The sequence below is a fragment of the Peromyscus eremicus genome, chromosome 1, assembly GCF_949786415.1.
Source record: "Peromyscus eremicus chromosome 1, PerEre_H2_v1, whole genome shotgun sequence".
Classification (NCBI taxonomy): Eukaryota; Metazoa; Chordata; class Mammalia; order Rodentia; family Cricetidae; genus Peromyscus; species Peromyscus eremicus.
In genome coordinates, this window is record NC_081416.1 from 179,396,517 (window position 1) to 179,418,227 (window position 21,711).

A 21,711-nucleotide genomic window follows, 5' to 3' on the forward strand; every position below is an offset into this window, starting at 1 on the left:
TTTTGTGTGCATAAGGAAAATGGAAAGAATATGTTACCAGTGTCTCGGATTATAACAGGTACTACAAGTCCTCTTGCTAAAAAGCATTGACTCTAGACTTAGTCTCACAAAACCACCATAAAAGGTGCCCAGAGGACCCCGGTTAGTATCCTAAACCTGCAGTCACCTTGGATTCTAGGAACAAGGGTGCCAATCAGTATTTTTATAGGGCTCAGGAAATGGCTCAGCCAGGAAAATGCTTTCCATGCAAGCATGGGGACCTGAGTTGAGATTCCCAGCAATCACTCAAAAGCTTGGTACAGCATATGCCAGTCTATGACCACAGCACCACAAGAACAGAGACAGGCAGATCCTGTTGACTCATCAGTCTAAATTGATGAATTCTAAGATCAGTGAGAAACTCTCAAATCATAAGGTGACCAACCATCAATACGGCTCAGTCCATAACACCTCTTGCTGCATTAGCCTGATGACCCGGATTCAAGCCCCAGGACCGATGGGGAAGTGGTGGAAGAGAATCTACTTTCCAGGGTTGTCCTCTAACCTCCAGGTGTGCATCATGGCACATGTTCTCCTCACCTCATGCATACACGTAAGCAATCTTTATTTTTTTTTTTTTTTTTTTTTTGGTTTTTCGAGACAGGGTTTCTCTGTGTAGCTTTGCGCCTTTCCTGGGACTCACTTGGTAGCCCAGGCTGGCCTCGAACTCACAGAGATCCGCCTGGCTCTGCCTCCCAAGTGCTGGGATTAAAGGCGTGCGCCACCACCGCCCGGCTCGTAAGCAATCTTTAAAAAGTGAGCAATTGGATCACTTGACATCAGCTTTCAGACACATGTTCTCTCTGCTGCACACATACTTCCCACACACATACATACATATGTGCTCACACACTTTTTTTTTCTGACAAAGGATGAAAACCCATATGATGGTGAGATTGTACCCTGGACCAAGAATAATCTTACATGTTACCAAAGCTCTAGCTCTGGCTTCCTCTCAGCATCCTAGTCTATGTGATCTCTATAGGAAGAATTCAGACAAGACACACACAGCATTATGTAGATAACAGGCATCTATTTAAAGGCAAAGTATAGGCTGGGTGTGGTGGAGCACGCCTTTAATCCCAGCACTCAGGAGGCAGAGGCAGGTGGATCTCTGAGTTCGAGGCCAGCCTGGTCTGCAAAGTGAGTTCCAGAACAGCTAGTACTGTTACACAGAGAAACCCTGTCTCAAAAAACAACAAACAAAAAAACCAAAATAAGGCAAAATACACCATTCTCAAAGGGGACCATTGTGGGGTGAAAGTGGACAGTAGCCACAGAAAGCTAGACAGACTTAATATCATTTCTGTTGTCTCTAGAGCAGAAAATGTTCCCCAACAGCGTTTTTCCACATGGGTGATTGACAGGCCTATTGGATTAAGACTGAAGGGAGGAAACAATGGTAAATCTCTGTTCCTTATCAGAAAGCCTTTCTGAGCAGTTCAAAACATCGTCTTTACCTAAGGCTGGAGATTTGACTCCAATTGCACTGTTTTGACTGATAATCAGAGTCCTGCATTTGTGTTTCCTGGTTTTACAAGTTGCTGCTACTGAGGGATGGGTCCACACTCAACAACTTTAGGCCTGCTAATGCCTAACTAGCTACCTGATATTATGGGAATAACAATGCTTCCCTATACTGATACCTTCCTGGAATCACCCTGTAGAGCCATGTTGTATGATGGACTTTCTTGGGGAGATGCAACACACACACACACACACACACACACACACACACACACACACACACACACACACGTCTACTTATCCCAGAAAGGGAACCCACTACAGACCAAAGTAATGATTGCATCAAAGTCCAACTTGGTAAACCAATGAGGTTTTTTGGGTGTTTTTTTACTTTTTGTTTTTTAAATATGTACTTTACATGTTTTGTCTAGATGTATGTCTAGTGCCTGAGGAAGGCAGAAGAGGGTGTCAGATTCCCTGAAACTTGAGTTATAGATGGTTTTGAACCACCACGAGGGTGCTGGGAATGTCTCTAGCCCCCAAATGAGTTTTGTGGGTTTGTTTTGTTCTGTTTTGTTTTTCCTGGAGACAGGGTTTCTCTATATAGCTTTGGAGCCTGTCCTGGAACTTGCTCTGTAGCCCAGGCTGGCCTCAAACTCACAGAGATCTGCCTGCCTCTGCCTTCCAAGTGCTGGGATTAGACGTGTGTACCACCGTTGCCCAGCACCAAATGACTTTTCTTTTTTTTTTTTCGAGACAGGGTTTCTCTGTGTAGCTTTGCGCCTTTCCTGGAACTCACTTGGTAGCCCAGGCTGGCCTTGAACTCACAGAGATCCGCCTGGCTCTGCCTCCCGAGTGCTGGGATTAAAGGCGTGCGCCACCACTGCCCGGCTCAAATGAGTTTTTATTGGGGTTCCTAACAGAAGTATGGATGAGGGTGTACTTATAAGAGTAGGCATTACGGGGTTGGGGATTTGGCTCAGTGGTACAGTGCTTACCTAGCAAGCATAAGGCCCTGGGTTTGGTCCTCAGCTCCGGGGGCGGGTAGGGGGGGGGAGTAGGGATTACAGACATGGGCGCTACCATATGACTTTAACATAGGTTCAAGGGATCCAGCTGAGGTGGAGAGGATTTTGTGGAAAGTGTTCTACCAGAGTTATCTCCCCAGCCTTCTTGTTTCTGTTTGTATGTGCACGGGTGTTTTGCCGGCATGTCTGTCTGTGCACCACATGCATGCCTAGTACCTTTGGAGGCCAGAAGAGGGCGTCAGAGCCCCTGGAACTGGAATTGCAGCTATGAGCCACATCCCAGATGGCATCCTCTTAGGGATATACCACTGATCTGGAACCAACCTTCCAGGCAGATGAGAGAGGATAAAGCTTTGGGCAGGGGTGAGGGGGGTAGAAAGGGAAAGAGAAAAGCACGCCTCTCCTTGATCCTCTTCTGTGCCACTCTTCACCCATTTGCTGCAGTGACTTTATTTTTGTTTACATAATGAAAATTTAACCTTTAAACAGCATGACAGCTGCTTTTACCTTGCCTGCAAGTTGGTTGTTTTCTTACTTGTATTAGAGCTTTTATTGCTGAGACAAAATACCAGAGCAAAACGAGGTAAGATTTATTTTGGTTTTAGTCCATCATAGCAGGGTGAGCAGGGTAGGTAGGGGAGAGCTCTCATGTGGTAATCAGAAAAAAGAGGGGTAGAGAAGGTTCTTGTGAAAGCTCCCCAATATTAGCTTAAGATGCCATAGCAAAATACAATAAATTGGTTGACTTGAAAGGGGAGGAGGGAGGAGAAGTGGCTCCGTAGTTTAGAGCACTTGTTATTGCAAAGATTCAATTCTCAGCACCCACATGGTAACTCACAACCATAACTCCAGTTCCAGGGAATCTGATGCCCTCTTCTGGTCTCCAAGAGCACCAGGCACATGCATGGTGCACATATATACAGGCAGGCAAAACATTCATTCATATAAAATATTTTTAATTCTTTATTCTTCTCTCATATACCTCGACTGCAGCTTCCTCTCCCTTCCCCTTCCCCTTCTCTAAGTCCCTTCCCCCACCTTCCCTCTCCCCCAGATCCACTGCTCCTCTATTTCTCTTCAGAAAGAGCAGGCTTCCCAGGGACATCAACCAGAAACAGCAGAACAAGTTACAATAAGACTAGGCACAAACCCTCATATCAAAGTTGGATAAGGCACTTAGCAAGAGGAAAAGGGTCTCAAGAGCAGGCAAAAGAGTCAGAGACACCCCCACTCCCACTGCTGGGATACCTCAAAACCCCCAAGCTAAACAACCATAACATGTAGAGGACCTAGCACAGATTCATGCAGGCTCCAAGACTGCTGCCTCAGTCTCTGTGAGGTCCCTGTGCCCTGCTTAGTCGATTCTGTAGGCCATGTTCTCCTAGTGACCTCAACCACTCTGGCTCCTACAAGCCTTTCTCTCCCTCTTCTGCAGGGTTCCCTGAGCTCTGACTAATGTTTGGCTGTGAGTCTACATCTGCTACCATATATTCATACACATAAAATAAAAATTTTAATTCTCAAAAAGATTGTTTTAAAGAAAGGATGGGACATGACACAGTACCCAAGGACACACCCACACCCCCATGATCTAGTTCCTCCAGCAAAGCCTCATCCAGAACCTCCTACCAGCTGGGGATTATAAGCCTATTGTTCATATTTCCTATTCAAACCCCAACATTTGTGGTTAAATTCAGATCCCCATGATCAAACACTATAAACTTTTCTTAAGAAACTTGGTTTTTTTAATTTCTTAAGAAAATTTAGGTGTTCTCCTAAATAGCTTTTGCAGAAGGAAAACTCGTTCAAAAGAGCCTGATTATATACAATCTAGTCACACAAAAGAACTCGGACTTTATTTCTTATATAACTTACACAAGCTGGAAAGAGGGACAGAAAAATACATTGAATGGGTTGGACAGCTCAAAGGAAAACATCCAATACATTAACCTAGGAGTTCTTCCATGTATTAATCAGCTCGAGCTTCTATAACACAGTATCACAGACTGGTGAATTAAAGAGAAATCAGGTTCTCATAGTTCCTCTATAGGCTGGAAATCCAAGGTCAGGGCATCACACTGGTCAGGTTCTCATAAGGGCTTTTTCTTGGTTTACAGATGGCTGCCTGTGTTCTCACATGGTACAGAAAGAGATCAAGCCCTCTGGTGTCTCTGATCAATAAACTTATCAAAAAGGCCCATCCGCATCATGACTTTATTAATCTCATTTCCAAGTACCATCACACTGAGGGGTTAGGGCTTCAACATATGAGTTGGGGTGACACAAATATTCAGGCCATAAAAACACAAACACATAGTTACGTTTTGTACACCAATTAGCATTATTACATAAAATGCTGTTTATTTATATAAATATAGACTTTTTTTCAAATAAAAAAAGTAAAAAATAGCTTCTCCCTGCTCAGAAGTTCCTCATTGTTCAGTATCTTCTTCCCACCCCACCCCCAAGCCTGTCTTAGTCACACAGATTTTCACAGTGTATCTTCACATCCATGGAGGCAGTGTGGTATTGGCTACTGCTCTACACCACTGTGAATACTATCTTTAGCAACCTCTTCTTTGTTCTCACTCCAACACATTTCTGTCAGGAGAAAGAGGCACCCTGTTTACTGTTTTGCCTGCTAGGTCCTTACACACAGGAGTTCTAGTTCTGAGAACAGACTCAACACTCCATTTTCCTGGGACCTCAACTCAGGCTCAAAGCACCATCTAGAAAAAAAATGGACTTTGCAGTTCCATTTCTTTGTATGTATCCAATGAATTATCCTTAAAAATTACACTGGAAATAAAATACGAACTGAAAAACACCTTCATTCACAAACCCTAATCCAATATCCTGAGCACACCTCAGATGATTTCAGATCTTCAGTTCAAAATCCACCAGCTACTTTTGCTCTTTGGCTTTCAAAGGGAGAATATCATAAAATGGCCCCATAGACACAAAACACATTATAGGCAGATAGTTCCCTCCCTCCAATGAATGATTTCTGATTTAGGATTTTTCAGCATTACAGTGTACAGAAGCAATAGCCATGAGGCTAGGAATTATGATCTTTCCCTAGGCTGACGATAAGCAGCAGTAAGCAGTAAGATAACTCTCGAAATGCTGGGCAGCAGTATCAGGTCAGGTCATAGCCCTCAGGAAGCCATGCAATCAGGAGAGTGAACAACTGGGACTCCACATTATACTGTGCTGCTAAACGATCACATTTGGTAGGGTAGGTATATTAAATATATTTCTGTTTTAAATGTTTCAACCTATGGACATACATCATCATAAGTCAAGAACACTTACACACATTCTCCATGCCTCTGAACACTTCTTTGACATCCTTTTTAGCTTTTGCAGAGTTAGCAACAACTTCAGGATTTTTCCTCTGAATGTGTGCTCTGATGTCGGATTAGAGATGAGCTCCGACTATATGCCTTACCACATTTGCTACATTCATATGGTTTCTCTGAAGAATGACTTCTCTGATGTCGTATAAGGTCCGAGCCACTACTAAACGCCTTCCCACATTCATTACATTCATAGGGTTTCTCCCCAGTATGACTTCTTTCATGTAGAATGAGGGATATGCGCTGAGTAAAGGATTTCTTACATGTTTTGCATGCATAGGGCTTCTCTCCAGTGTGAATTCTTTCATGCTGTGCAAGGTGAGCACTCTGGCTGAAGGCTTTCCCACACTGATCACATTCATAAGGTCTATCTTCACTGTGAATTCGCTTATGTCGGGTAAGGGATATTCGGTGACTGAAGGCTTTCCCACATTCTTCACACTGATAGGGCTTTTCTCCAGTATGAATTCTTTGATGTTCAATAAGAAATGACTGGCGGCCAAAAACTTTACTACATTTATTGCATTTGAAAGGTTTCTCTTCTGAATGAATGTTCAGATGTACTTTAAGGTTTTTCATTCCACAAAACATCTTTCCACATTCCTTGCACTCAATGAGTTTCTTTTTTCTCTTATGAATTTTCTGGTGTTGAATAAGGGATGAATACCTATTGCACACTTTCTCACATTTATTGCACTTAAACTGCTTCTCCCCCTTATGAGTTCTTAGGTGCAGAATAAGGGAGGAAAGCCGTCTAAAGTCTTTCTGGCATTTATCACATTTGTAGGGTTTCCCTGAAGTGTGAATTCTCTGATGAAGCATTAAGGATAAGATCCTACTGAAGGACTTCCCACATTTCCTACATGTAAAAGGATTTTCTAAATGGTGAGTTCTCTGCTTGAGACCCTGACTTAAGGCCTTCTTAGTTTCATGAGTTTTCTTTCCAATACAAATTCTCTTATGCACAAGGACTGTCTTCTTTTTGAAGCCTCTGCCATATTTATTGTATTGTATTTTCTTTCTATTGTGAATTCTCTTATGAAGTAAAAGGGATGACATCTGGCTGAAGGCTTTCTCACATTTTCTGCACTGGTGGATACTCTCAACAATGTGATTATTAGGGTGTACACTGAAAGATGGGCATGAACCTGGGGCCTTCTCATGGTTCAAATTTTCCTTTCCATTGTGAGTTCTCCTATGTATCATCAGAGTTAATTTTTTATTAAAAATTTCCCCACATTTGTCACATTCATAGCTTTTCTTCCGATTGTGAATTCGCTGATGAAGAATGAGAGATAAGATCTGTCTGAAAACTTGTCTACAATTACTGCATCCATAAGACCTCTCTCCAGTGTGAAAGTCTTGATGAAGTTTAAAAGACAAACTTCGAGAAAAGGTTTTCCCACAATTATTACACTTTAAAGATTTCTTGCCTGAATGTCTTTTCTTGGGTTTTCTTGGGAGTGAATTTTTGTTACATTTTGTCCTCCCTGTGGTGACCTTTCCTTGTGAAGAAACTGGTTTCTGATGGATACTTTGCCCAGATTTGTTACATAGATTTGGTGGTAACTTCTTGGTCTCACACTTAGACCCTGATTCTGAAATACACCAAGAAGTTAGAATTAGTTTTTCTGTGCTGAAGAAATGAAGCTTGTGTAATAAAAAAGGAGTCATTATAATCGGTGATTATAACAACACAATGTTAACAAGAACAGTGTCCCCACTACTATACTAAAGTCTTTGTGGTAATTACTTTTGTTTGTTCTCTGAGACAGGGTTTCTCTGTGTGACAGCCTTGATTGTCCTGAAACTCACTTTGTAGACCAGGCTGGCCTCCAATTTTACAGATTTCTTTATTAATGATCTTCCTGCTTTGTGATGATTATTTTTAATCAACAGTGTGACACAATCCAGAATCCCTGGAAGAAGGGCATCTGAGAGTATCTTACTCGTCTTTATTCACTGTGGGCAGCACCATTCCTGGGGCTCAGGGTTCCAGATGGAGTAGAAAGGAGAAAGCCGGCTGAGCAACGCATGCATTAGTGCACTGCTCAGCTCTTAACTGTGGATATAAAGTGGCGGGTTGCTTCGAGTTCCTGCTGCTTTAACTTTCCCTCAGTGATGGACTGTGACCTAGAATTGTGAACCAATAAATCCTTTTTCTCTTAAGATGCTTTTTTTCTAGGTATCTATTTAATCACAGCAACAAGAAACAAATGTAGGACAGGGCTTTCCAGAAATATTTAGTAACTGAAATTCAGGAAAGTTTGAAGTTTGAAAGAGAATAAATCATTTTTATATATGTTATATTTTATACTATATACATTTAACTTTATAAACTGTTCATTAGTTAAACATATTTCACTACATGAAATGTTCATAAAAGGGAATATTTATACAAAAATGTTAAATGGTTACTTGGGATTAAAGGTGGAAATAGAAATTAACTGTAGATGGGTTAAGGGAGTTACCTGTATGATGAAAATCGCCTAAAACTGGATTAAGGTGACATCAAACTTTGTAAATTTATGAAAAAAACGGATTATACTCTTAAACTTAGTGAATACCTCTATAAAATTATGAATCCTAAAAGCATATTCTTGAATGTCAGATTCTGAAAAGCACAAATATGCTAACAGAGTTACTCTCCAACCTGTTGAGTGCCTGCAGACTGTGTGGGATGCTCCAAGTTTCCTGGCTTTTGTGAGCTGTCACTCATGCAGGGGTGGGCCTTGGTGACGCAGCTGTGTGTGAGACATGTCTACTCCTGTAAATGAGCCCTGACCACCTTCCTGTAAGTAACCCCAATAAAACTCATTGGTTCACCAAGTTGGACTTTGGTGTTATTTATACTTTGATCTGTCGTGGGATCCCTATTTGGGGTGAGTAGATGTGTGTGTTGTGTCCCCAGGAAAGGTTTTGTCACACAGTACACTCTGGGGTGGACTCTTGGTGATGCAGCTGTCTTTGAGTCATTTCTGCTCTCCTAGGTAACCTTTCACCCATATTCCTGCAAATAACCTCAATAAAACTCATTCGTTTATCAAGTTGGACTTTGGTGGTATCCTTGGTTGGTCTGTCATTAGTTCCCTGTCTGGGGTGAGTGATGTTTATCTACCTCTCCCTGGAACAGTGTTAGGTAACAGTGCGTGACACCATTCCATGGGGTGAGGTCCTGGGCTACACTACATGAGCACAAGCATTCACAACTTCTTGGCTGTCGCTGCTGCTGCAAGCTGCTACAACTTCACCGTGATGAACTTTACCCTCAGAATGTAAACCAAAAGTGAACCCTTTTGTGGTTGTTTGAATGAGAATGACCCCAAAAGGTTCATCTATTTGAATGCTTAGTCACCAGTTCATGGCCTTGTTGGAGTTGGTGATGCCTTTTTAGAAGAAGTGTGTCACTGGACATGGATTCTGAGGTTTCAAGAACCCACACCAGGCTGTCTTTCTCTCTCTGCCTGATGCCGGCAGTTCAGGATGGAAAATGCTCAGCTACTGCACCAGTTTAATGCCTGTTTGCCTTCTGCCATGATGATCAGGGACTAATCCTCTAAAACGGTAAGCAAGCCTCCAATTAAATGCTTTCTTTTATGCCAGGCTTGGTGGCACACACCATTAATCCTAGCACTCAGGAGGCAGAAGAGAGTGGATCTCTGAGTTCGAGGCCAGCCTGATATACATACAGAATGAGTTCCAAAACAGCCAGGGATACACAGAGATACCCTATCTCAAAAAACAAAAACAAAAGAAAGAAAGAGAGAGAGAGAGAGAGAGAGAATGAAAGAGGGAGGGAGGGAGGGAGGGAGGGAGGGAGGGAGGGAGGAAGGAAGGAAGGAAGGAAGGAAGGCTGGAAGGAAGGCTGGAAGGCAAGCAGGCAAGTTTTCTTTTATGAGTTGCCTTGCTCATGGTGTCTCTTCACAGCAATGGAACAGTGACTAAGAACCTTTCTCCCTTAAGTTGCTTTTGTCAGAGTATTTGACCACAACTGATGGAAAAGTAATCAAGACAGAAGACTAGCTATGCTATATTATAGTATTATATGTTATATTACAAATATATAATATATTTGTCAAAATATTAATGTGTTTGGTTTTGGAGTACCCATCCAGCCCTTGCTGGATGTACTACTCAACATACAATCTAGGACCACTTTACCTTTCTCAAGTCTGGACAATTATGAATTGTGAAGCACATGCTACTCCATGAATGCTGGGGAACTTCTGTCATCCTGCAGCTGTTTAATATCTGGTAACAACTATCATAACTACAATTAGAAGAATAGTATACTAGAATTACATCCTGGTAAAATGAAGAGTTAAAGAAAGCAACAGAAAATTTCACCACAAAGCCAGCAAGATCAAATAAACAAGAAGTCTGGCTCCCCAAGGCTCAGAAAACATTGTGGCGAAGGGGGTGGAAAGAATGTTAAGAGTCAGGATGTGGAGGAGTGTGGTCATTACACTTATGAATTCACTGCAGTTATGGCCACCTGCACAAGGTCAAGCCAACAAGATCAGTCAATATTCTAACAGGGCAACACTAAAAAGGACTCAGTGGTTTACAGTAGACAAAGCAAAAAGTGGAAGAAAGGAGGACATGCTAGGGAGTATCTGGGGATTGGGAAGGCCAGGTTGCAGGGAGACATAATTAATATATGCATGTATAAGATTCTCAAAGAATATACAAAATAATTTTTTAAAGAATTAGGGACTGAAGCAGTCCCCAGCAACCGGCCATAGGTGAGAGACCTGCGGGCAGGCTGCACCAACACCCCCCGACACCCGCTGCACTCTGTAACCTCTACAACTCACTCTGCTGCCTAAACCCACCGACCCCATCATCCTCCCCTTGGCCAACCATCCCCCACAATATGAGCAGCCCCTATACAAGCACCACCTACACCAGCTGGAAGAATAACAGGTCCTATAGGCAGAAGGGCCACCCATACCAGTTGGAAAAACAGCAGCCCCTACAGGCACCAGCACCATCTACACCGACAGAAGAACAGTCTCCACTGGCACAGGCACAACCCACACCAGTAGGAAGAACAGAAAGCACAAGTAAAGACCACACAAGCCAGAAGAACTGGAGAATACGCTGCATTTAGGCAGCCAAATGCCCACAAACCTCAGCTGAGACAAGCCTACTGGATCTGAGGACCAGACAACCACCAGAACCCTTGGCTATTCAGGACAAAAAGACAATAAAGGAAACACACAATAAAGGAACAAAAGACCCATCCAACAAAGACATCGCAAGAATAAATACCTGCACCTATAACTATCCCAAGCCTAGATGGGTAAAGGGCAGTATAAGAATACATGCAACAACATAAAGGGCAATATGTTACCACCAGATGCCAGTGGTCCTACAACAGCAAGATCTGAACATCCCAAAGCAGATGAAACAGAAGAAAATGAACTTAAACTAACTTTAGAAGCCCTTAAAGAGGAAATGAAAAATTCACTTAAAGAAATCGAGGAAAGACAAACAAAAACTTGGAAAAAATCAATAAAGCTCATAAAGAAAGACAAGATAACCAAGAAAAAGCAGGTGAAGGAAACAATTCAAGACTTGAAAACTGAAATAGAGGCAATAAAGAAAACACAAGCTGAGGGAAATCTGGAAATGAAAAATCTGAGTAAATGAACAGAAACTACAGATGCAAGCATAACCAACAAAATACAAGATATAGAAAAGAGAATCTTAGATGTTGAAGATATGATAGAGGAAATAGATTCATCAGTCAAAGAAAATGTTAAATCCAACAAATTCTTAACACAAAACATCCAGGAAATCTGGGACACCATGAAAAGACCAAACCTAAGAATAATAGAGATAGAAGGAGAAGTATTCCAGCTCAAAGACACAGAAAATATATTCAACAAAATCATAGAAGAAAACTTTCCCAACCCAAAGAAGAATATGCCTATGAAGGGACAAGAAGCTTATAGAACACCAAATATACTGGAATCCCAAAAGAGTCCCCTTGTAACATAATAATCAAACCACTAAACATACAGAATAAAGAAAGAATATTAAGAGCTGCAAAGGAAAAAGGCCAAGTAACATATAAAGGCAGACCTATAAGAATTACACCTGACTTCTCAATGGAAACTCTGAAAGTCAGAAGGTCCTGGATATGTATGTTTTGCGGACACTAAGAGACCATGGATGCCAGCTCAGACTACTCTACCAAGCAAAACTTTCAATCACCATAGACAGAGAAAACAAGATATTCCATGACAAAACCAGATTTAAACAGTACCTATCCACAAATCCAGCCCTACAGAAAGTACTAGAAGGAAACCTCCAACATAAGGAAGTTAGCTGCACCCACGAAAACACAGGCAATAGATAATCTCACACCAGCAAAACCCAAAGAAGGGAAACACACACACTACCATCAAAAAATGACAGGAGTTAACAACCACTCATTATTAATATCTCTTAATATCAATTGACTAAATTTGCCTATAAAAAGTCACAGGCTAACAGAATGGATATAAAAACAGGATCCATCCTTCTGCTGCATACAAGGAACACACTTCAACTTCAAAGACAGGCACTACCTCAGAGAAAAGGGCTGGGAAAAGTCTTTCCAATCAAAGGAACCTAAGAAGCAAGCTAGTATAGCTATCCTAATATCTAATAAAATAGACTTCAAACTAAAATCAATCAAAAGAGATTGGGAAGGACATTACATATTTATCACAGGGAAAATCCACCAAGATGAAGTCTCAATTCTGAACATTTATGCTCCAAATACAAGGGCACACACATTTGTAAAAGAAACATTACTAAAGCTTAAATCACACATCAAACCCCACACACTAATAGTGGGAAACTTCAACACCCCACTCTCACCAATGGATAGGTCTGCCAGACTGAAACTTAACAGAGAAACAAGAGAGCTAACAGATGTTATGACTCAAATGGACTGAACAGACATCTATAGAATATTTCACCCAAACACAAAAGAATATACCTTCTTCTCAAAACCTCATGGAACCTTTTCTAAAACTGACCACATACTCGGTCACAAAGCAAATCTCAACAGATACAAAAGAATCAGAATTATCTCATGTATCTTATCGGATCACCATGGGATACAGTTAGGATTCAACAACACAAACTACAGAAAACCTATAAACACATGGAAACTGAACAATACTCAATTGAATCACCACTGGGTCAAGGAAGAAATAAAGAAATTAAAGACCTCCTAGAATTCAATGAAAATGAATGCACAACATACCCAAACTTATGGGACACAATGAAAGCAGTGCTAAGAAGAAAATTCATAGCACTAAGTATCTACATAAAGAATGTGGAGAAATCTCACACTAGTGACTTAACAGCACACCTGAAAGCTCTAGAACAAAAAGAAGTAAACTCACCCAGGAGGAAGAGAAGCCAGGAAATTATGAAACTCAGGGCTGAAATCAATAAAACAGAAACAAAGAGAACAATACAAAGAATCAATAAACAGAGTTGATCCATTGAGAAAATCAACAAAATAGACAAATCCTTACCCAAACCAACCAAAAGGAAGAAAGAAAACATAGAAATTAACAAAAACAGAAATGAAAAGGGAGGCATAACAACTGACAACGAGGAAATCAGAGAATCATCAGGTCATACTTCAAAAACCCCGACTCCACAAAACTGGAAAACCTAAAAGAAATGGACAATTTTCTCAATAGGTGCCATATACCAAAATTAAATCAAGACCAAATAAACAATTTAAATAAACTTATTACCCCTAAGAGGCAGTCATTAAAAGTCTTCCAACCAAAAAAAGAAAAAAGAAAAAAAGCCCAGGACCACATGGTTTCAGCACAGAATTCTATCAGAATTTCAAAGAAGAGCTAATACCAATACTCTTCAAATTGTTCCATACAGTAGAAACAGAAGGAACATTGCCAAATTTTTTTTTATGAGGCTAACAGTTACCCTGATACCCAAACCACACAAAGATGCAACAAAGAAAGAGAAATTACAGACCAATCTCTCTCATGAACATTGATGCAAAAATACTCAGTAAATTACTGGCAAACCAAATTCAAGAACACATTAAAAAAAATCATCCACCATGATCAAGTAGGCCCCATTCCAGAGATGCAAGGATGGTTCAACATACAAAATCTGTCAATGTAATTCACATACAGAAAAAAAAAAAAAACACCCCAAAAACCAAAACCACATGATCATCTCATTAGATGCTGAAAAAGTCTTTGACAAAATCGGACACTCTTGCTGGGTGGTGGTGGTGCACGCCTTTAATCCCAGCACTCAGGAGGCAGAAGCAAGCAGATCTCTGTTAGTTCGAGGCCAGCCTGGTCTACAAAGCGAGTTCCAGGACAGACTCCAAAGCTATACAGAGAAACCCTGTCTCGAAAAACCGAAAAAAAAAAAAAATCCATCACTCTTTCATTATAAAAGTCTCGGAGAGATCAAGGATACAAGGAACATACTTAAACATAATAAAAGCAATATACACCAAGCCAACAGCCAACATCAAATTAAATGGAGAGAAACTCAAAGCAATTCCACTAAAGTCAAATAGAAGATAATAGATCTTCTCCAGATCTATTCAATATAGTATTTGAAGTTCTAGCTAGAGCAGTAAGAAAACAAAAAGAGATTGAGGGGATACAAATTGGAAAGGAAAATGTCAAACTTCTGCTATTTGCAGATGATATAATAGTATACATAAGTGACCTCCAAAATTCTACCAGGGAACTCCTACAGCTGATAAACACCTTCAGTAATGTGGCAGGATATAAGATCAACTAAAAAAAAAAATCAGTAGCCCTCCCACATACAAATGGTAAAGGGGCTGAGAAAGAAATCAGAGAAACAACACCCTTTACAATAGTCACAAATAATATAAAATATCTTGGGGTAACTAAACAAACAAGTGAAAGACCCATATGACAAGAACTTTAAGTCTTTGAAGAAAGAAATTGAAGAAGATATCAGAAAATGGAAAGATCTCCACATTCAATAGATAGGATTAACATAGTAAAAATGGCAATCTTACCAAAAGCAATCTACAGATTCAATGCAATCTCCATTAAAATTCCAACATAATTCTTCACAGACCTTGAAAGAACAATACTCAACTTCATATAGAAAAACAAAAAACGCAGCATAGCCAAAACAATCCTGTACAATAAAGGAACTTCTGGAGGCATCACCATCCCTGACCTCAAGCTCTACTATCAAGCTATAGTAATAAATACAGCTTGTTAACGGCATAAAAACAGACAGGTAGATTAATGGAATCGAATCTAAGACCCTGACATTAATCCACACACCTATGAACACCTGATTTTTGATGAAGAAGCCAAAATTGTACAATGGAAAAAAGAAAGCATCTTGAACAAATGGTGCTGGCATAACTGGATGTTGACATGTAGAAGAATGCAAATAGATCCATATCTGTCACTGTGCACAAAACTTAAGTCCAGGTGGATCAAAGACCTCAACATAAATCCAGTTACCCTGAACCTGAAAGAAGAGAAAGTGGGAAGTAGTCTTGAATGCATTGGCACAGGGAATTACTTCTTGAATAAAACACTAGTAGCACAGACTCTGAGAGCAAAATTAACAAATGGGACTTCCTGAAACTGAGAAGCTTTTATAGGGCAAAGGACACGGTCAATAAGACAAAACAACAGCCTACAGAATGGAAAAAGATCTTCACCAACCTCACATCTGACAGAGGGCTGATCTCCAAAATATATGTAGAACTCAAACTAGACAACAAAATACCAAATAATCCAATTAAAAAATGGAGTACAGATCTAAAGAGAGAATTCTCAACAGAAGAATCTGAGAGACATTTAAGGAATTGCTCGACATTCTTAGTCATCAGGGAAATACAAATCAAAACGACTCTGAGATACCATCTTACACCTGTCAGAATGGCTAAGATGAAAAACACTGAGGACAGCTTATGTTGGAGAGGATGTGGAGCAAGGGGAACACTCTTCCACTGTTAGTGGGAGTGCAAACTTGTACACCACTTTGGAAATCAGCATGGTAGTTTCTCAGAAAATTGGGAGTCAACCTGCCTCAAGACCCAGCAATACTACTCTTGGGGATATACCCAAACGATGCCCAATCATACCACAAGGACACTTGCTCAACTATGTTTATAGCAGCATTATTCATAATAGCCAGAACCTAGAAACAACCCAGATGCCTCTCAACTGAAGAATGGATAAGGAAAATATGGTACATTTACACAATGGAGTATTACACAGCAGTAAAAAGCAATGACATCATAAGATTTGCAGGCAAATGGGTGGAACTAGGAAAAAACCATTCAGAGTGAGGTAACCCAGACCCAGAAAGACAAACATGGAATGTACTCACTCATAAGTAGATAGTAGATATAAAGCAAAGGATAACCAGACTACAACTCACAGCTCTAGAGAAGCTAGATAACAAAGAAGGCTCAAAGAGGGATTCATAGATTTCCCTGGTAAGGGGAAATAGAAGAGATCTCTTGGGTAAATTGCAAGTGGGGTAGAGGGGTGGGAGGAGATAGAGGGATGGCAGCTTGAGGGAGCAGGTTGGACGGGCTGGGTGTGGGAGGCAGGATGGAGGGGGAGAGTAATGAAAGAGAAGTCTTGATGAGGGGACCACTTTGGGGTTAGGAAGAAAGCTGGTGCCAGGGAAACCCCCAAAATCCACAAGGATAACCCCAGCTAAGACTCCTAGCAATAGTGGAGAGGGTGCCAGAACTGGCCATCTCCTGTAATCAAATTGGTGATGATCCTGAAATTGCCATCAGAGATACTCTATACAGTAACTGATGGAAGCAGATGCAGAGTTCCATAGCCAAACACTGGGCTGAGCTCTAGGAGTCTTGCAGAAGAAAGGAAGGAGGGAATGTATAAGTCAGGGGGTCATGATGGGGGCACCCAGAGACAGCTGACCTGAGCTCCTGGGAGCTCATGGACTCTGGACCAACACCTAGGGAGCCTGCATGGGACTGGACTAGGCCCTCTGTGTGTGTGTGTGACAGCTGTGTAGCTTGGTCTGCTTGTGGGGCTCCTAGCAGTGGGATCAAGACCTGTCCCTGGGGCTTGAGCTGGTTTTTGGGAACCCATTCTCCATGCTGGATTGCCTCACCCAACCCTGATGCAGGGGGAGGAGCTTGGTCCTGCCTCAACTTGATGTGCCATGCTTTATTGACTCTTATGAGAGGCCTGCCCCTTTCTGTATGGAGATAGAGGAGGGAGGGGGGAACATGACACTGTGTAAAGTAAATGAAAAAAAAAAATGGCCGTGCAGTGGTGGTGCACGCCTTTAGTCCCAGCACTTGGGAACCAGAGGCAGGCACATCTCTGATACCAGAGGCCGGCCTGGTCTACAGAGCGAGATCCAGAACCATCTGTAAAGCTACACAGAGAAACAAACAAACAAAAAAAAAAAAAAACAAAAGACAAAAAACAAAAAAAAACACCCAAGCAAACAAAAACAAATAAATAAAAACAAAAGACAAGAAAAGAAAAAAAAGTTATTTAAATAAATTTAAAACAAAACAAATTGTGAAAGAACAAATCTTGCTAATTAAAACTTCTTGACTTTCAAAAAAAAAAAATAAAGGAGAAGAATTGGGGACTGGAGAGATGGCTCAGTAGTTAAGAGTGCATAATGCTGCAGAGGGCCCAAGTTCAGTGGCCAGCACCCATACTGGGTCATTTACAACCAACCACCTGTAACTCCAGCTCTAGGTGAATCTGATGTCTCTAGCCTCTTTTGGCACCTGTACTCATGTGCATGTATACACATATACATAATTAAAAACAGATAAAAAAGAAATTAAACTCTTAAAAAAAGATTAATGGGATTTATCTTAGAATCCTTCCTGGCTCTGATGCCACTGGTTTTGTGTGTTGTGATGTGTGTGTGTGTTCGTTGTGTAGGTACACACAGAGGTATTGGATCTCCTGAGCAGGAGTCAGAGGTGCAGAGAACCAAACCCAGCTCCACTGGAAGAGCAGTAGGCTCTCTTAACCACTAAGCCATCTCTACAGACACTTTCTTATTTTTTTCTTTGTACCTTCATTTACCAAGGACCTCTCCTTTTCTTGTTTTGAATATTAACACATTCCTTCAGTTCCTCTCCCTGTTTCCAAGAAGAAAGTCTAAACCACAGCACATGCTAAAGCTAATCCCAGTGATGCCACACAAGCCTGACCTGAGTTATAGCCTTAGAACCTACATAAAAGCAGGAGAGCAGGGCGGTGGTGGTGCATGCCTTTAATCCCAGCACTCGAGTCAGAGGCAGGCAGATTTCTGTGAGTTCAAGGTCAGCCTGGTCTACAGAGCAAGTTCCAGGACAGCCAGGGTCACATAGAGAAACCTTGTCTCAAAAAACAAAACAAAAGAAGTAGAAAGAATCATCTCCACAAGGTTGTCCTCTGAATTCCACAACATGCAATACAGCATGCAAGTGCCCACACACATACAACATACAATATACACAATAAATAAATATTGAAAACACTTTAAACTGAAACAATATGGCACATATTCAAAATTTTAGAATACAGATGAATGTCTTCACAACAACAAGAGAAATTACCAAGTAGAAGTCAATACCTTCCACCATTTGAAAATGCCTATGGGATGTCTCACCCCGTAAAGGCACTTGCTTCTAAGTCTGTTGACATTAGTTTGATTTCTGGGACCCACAGGATGGAAGGAAAAGAACCAACTTCCATAGATTATCATCTGACATTCACAAGGCATCCATGTGCTTATCCACCAACTGACCCACATACATGCACACACGAAGAGGTAAGAAAAAAAAAAAGCCAAAACCCTGGAATGGGGTCATGGCTCAGTGATTAAAACACTTGCTTTCTAATCTTAAGGAGCAAAATTTAGATTCCCAGAACTCAAGTAAATGATAGGTTGGCACAGAGGCCTGTCTGTAATTCCAGCCACAGGTTTGTAGATGGGGAGCCTTGGGGCAGGCTGGCTAGCAAGTCCAGCCATAATACTGCCGAGATCTAGGTTTGATTGAGAGACTCTGTGTCAATGGGTAGGATGACTCCTGACACCAACCTCACGTCACCAAATGCACTCACACACATATGCCCACACACATGCAAACATGCACATATATATATGCACACATACACATGCATGCAGACATGTGCAGGCGCATGCACACACACAGACACACACACACAGAAGAAACAAAAAAATGGGAAAAAGGTTAAAAAAAAAAACACCAATTGTCCTATAACCTAAGAGAAAACAAGAAATAAATAAAATAAAATTGACTAAAATAGGATTTTTTTTTTTTTTTTTTTTTGAGACAGAGTCTCACTATGAACTCTGGCTGGCCTGGAACTCACCAGCCTAGTCTCAAACTCACAGAGAGCTACCTGCCTCTGCCTCCTGAGTGCTGGGGTTATAGGTATGCACCAATGCACCTGGCCTTGTAGATCTCTATTTGGAGTCACAATGCAAACTGCCAGGGCTCCAATCCTCACCACTTGGTTCTTCCACAGACCTAAGCAAGGTATTTAAGCTGGGTTCTAATCCTCGTTTGTCATATTGGAATGACAAAGACTTCTACAAGTATTGGAAAGAATAAATGAGATAATGAATGTGCAGGCCTTGGCACAGAACCTGGACCCAGCAAGCGTTCCATAAACTGGTTGCCATAAATTTACTGAGAACATTTTTACTTTCTTGGGCACTGTCAGCTGAGCCCAGGCTTTGTATGCTCTAGGGAAGTGTTCGGCCACTGAGCTATCTCCAAGCCCTTCCGGGGGAAAAAGAAAGAATGACATCAGCTCTAGTGAAAATGAAAGCTGAACTGACATTAGACTGTGTTTCTGTAGACGGTGCTCATTTACTAACTTTCCTTTGCTGGTTAGACTCAGGGCGCTGAGCGCTCACTGCAGTGGTTCTCAACCTGTGGGTCACAACCCCTTTGGGGGTCAAAGGACCCTTTCACAGGGGCTACATGTTAGATATCCTGCCTATCAGATATTTACATTATGATTCATCACAGTAGCAAAATTACAGTTATGAAGTAGCAACAAAATAATTTTATGGTTGGGGGTCACCACAACGTGAAGAACTGCATTAAAGGGTCGAAGCATTAGGAAGGTTGAGAACCGCTGCATCACACTAAAAGGGAAAAAACAAAATTGGCACAGGCTTTCTGGAGTTGTCTCTTGGTATCGTCCCATGGGTCGTGCTCGCCCCTCCAGCACCCAACTAAGACAGCAGGTGAGAAGTGCCGCCCCTAGAGAGGCTTCTCAAGTTTGTGCGGAGGTTCCTGGGAGCTGGCAACATCACAACGCTGAAAAGCAACTCAGAGATATCTAGAGTGTAACTCTCGAATCCCGCATCTCATTTCCATGACTAAAAACAACAGAAAGGAAAAAACAAAAACAAACTGCTTACATAAACGCACTGCTATTAATTAGGAAATTAGAATCAAAATGGAAACGGGATACAATGTTACAAAAGCAAAACTCTACTAACTGTACATAAGAATGACGATCGCTTTCACGGCAACTTAGTGATTGACATCTAGTGGTATCCTTAGTTGGCAACTTTGGCTTTTTCTAAACCTTACGTGATGTGGCTAAATTTCATCTGTGACTTAAAACAGCATTATGCTGTACAAAAATAAATATTTCTTCTTATGTTAAAAGATAGAAAATGAAGATGGGCCTTCCATTTTCATTGTGCCAACATCCTCTCTCAAACAAACAAACACAGTAGTAGCTGTCCCCATTTGCCCCGCCACCCCCCACCCCAAGCCCATGACTTCAGGGCTCAAATCCAATCAGAAAGTGGCTGGTTACCTTCCTAACACCACTGTATCAGTGGCATACCTTCCTGGCAGGTTGGTATTGCTCTGGCTTCTTTGTGTTACATATCTTCCTGGGGTTTGGACATGAAGATGTTCCCCCAAAGGCTTGTGTACTGAACACTTTATCCTTAGCTGGTGGGTCTAATCACTAACGGGATAGACAATGAGGGCCCATCCACTTTCATTGGTAGATTAAGCCCTCGATGGATTCCTAATAAGCTGGCATTACTGAGAAGTGGCAGAAAGTAAGAAGTTAGACCTAGATGGAAGAAGTAGGTAACTGCGTAACAGCCCTTCCTGGAACTCCCACTGTAGACCAGGCTGGCCTCGAACTCACAGAGATCTGCCTGGATCTGCCTCCCGAGTGCTGGGATTAAAGGGGTGTACCAATTATGCCCGGCACGAGATGAAGATTTCTTAAGGAATAACAATCACTCAAATCCAAGCGGTATCATAATGAGTGTTGGCATCAGAAGATCGGCCGATACCTCTTCTGACCACGAAAGAGAAAGTGCAGACGTGGGGTGTCAGAGGGAAGGAGGGCAAGGAGCTGAGCTTCAGGATGCAAAGGCAGACTGAGTTCCGTTCTGGGTCTGTCAAGGATGGGACCTCTCTGGACGGCAGGGTCCCACTCATCTATGATGCAACAGTACTAATTCCACCCACTACAGCATTGCCGGGAGGAACCTGGACCTCGAGGCATACCTGACACCAAGGCCGACGACTGCCCACTATGAAGTGAGGTTTATCAGGAGGAAGGGTTTCGAGACCACAGTCAGGCCTCGAGGCACGAAGCGATACTCGAGAACCAGACATCACTGGCGATCTTAAAGGGAAGAAGAGGCTTCACCTGGAGAGGAGTTTCTTTTAAAGTGAGAGTGAGAGAGACGGGGAAGAAGATGGGGGGAGGGAGAAAGGAGGAGAGAGAGCACTCACACAATGAGAG

The 21,711-nt window shown here is 41.7% G+C and overlaps 1 protein-coding gene across 5 annotated transcripts in view; it reads right to left on the reverse strand.

The window, feature by feature from the left end:
- Positions 1-4,368: 4,368 nt before the first annotated feature.
- Positions 4,369-21,711, reverse strand: part of Znf667 (zinc finger protein 667) — a 28,151-nt gene continuing 10,808 nt past the window's right edge. For 3 of the 5 annotated variants that reach the window (XM_059281789.1, XM_059281782.1, XM_059281803.1), the window contains one exon: positions 4,369-7,491. In XM_059281789.1, coding sequence (XP_059137772.1) covers positions 5,918-7,491 — 1,574 coding nt within the window. In that variant the 3' untranslated portion in view covers positions 4,369-5,917. The remainder of the gene's footprint in view (positions 7,492-21,711) is intronic. The other 2 variants (XR_009383487.1, XM_059281811.1) reach the window with 2 other exon arrangements.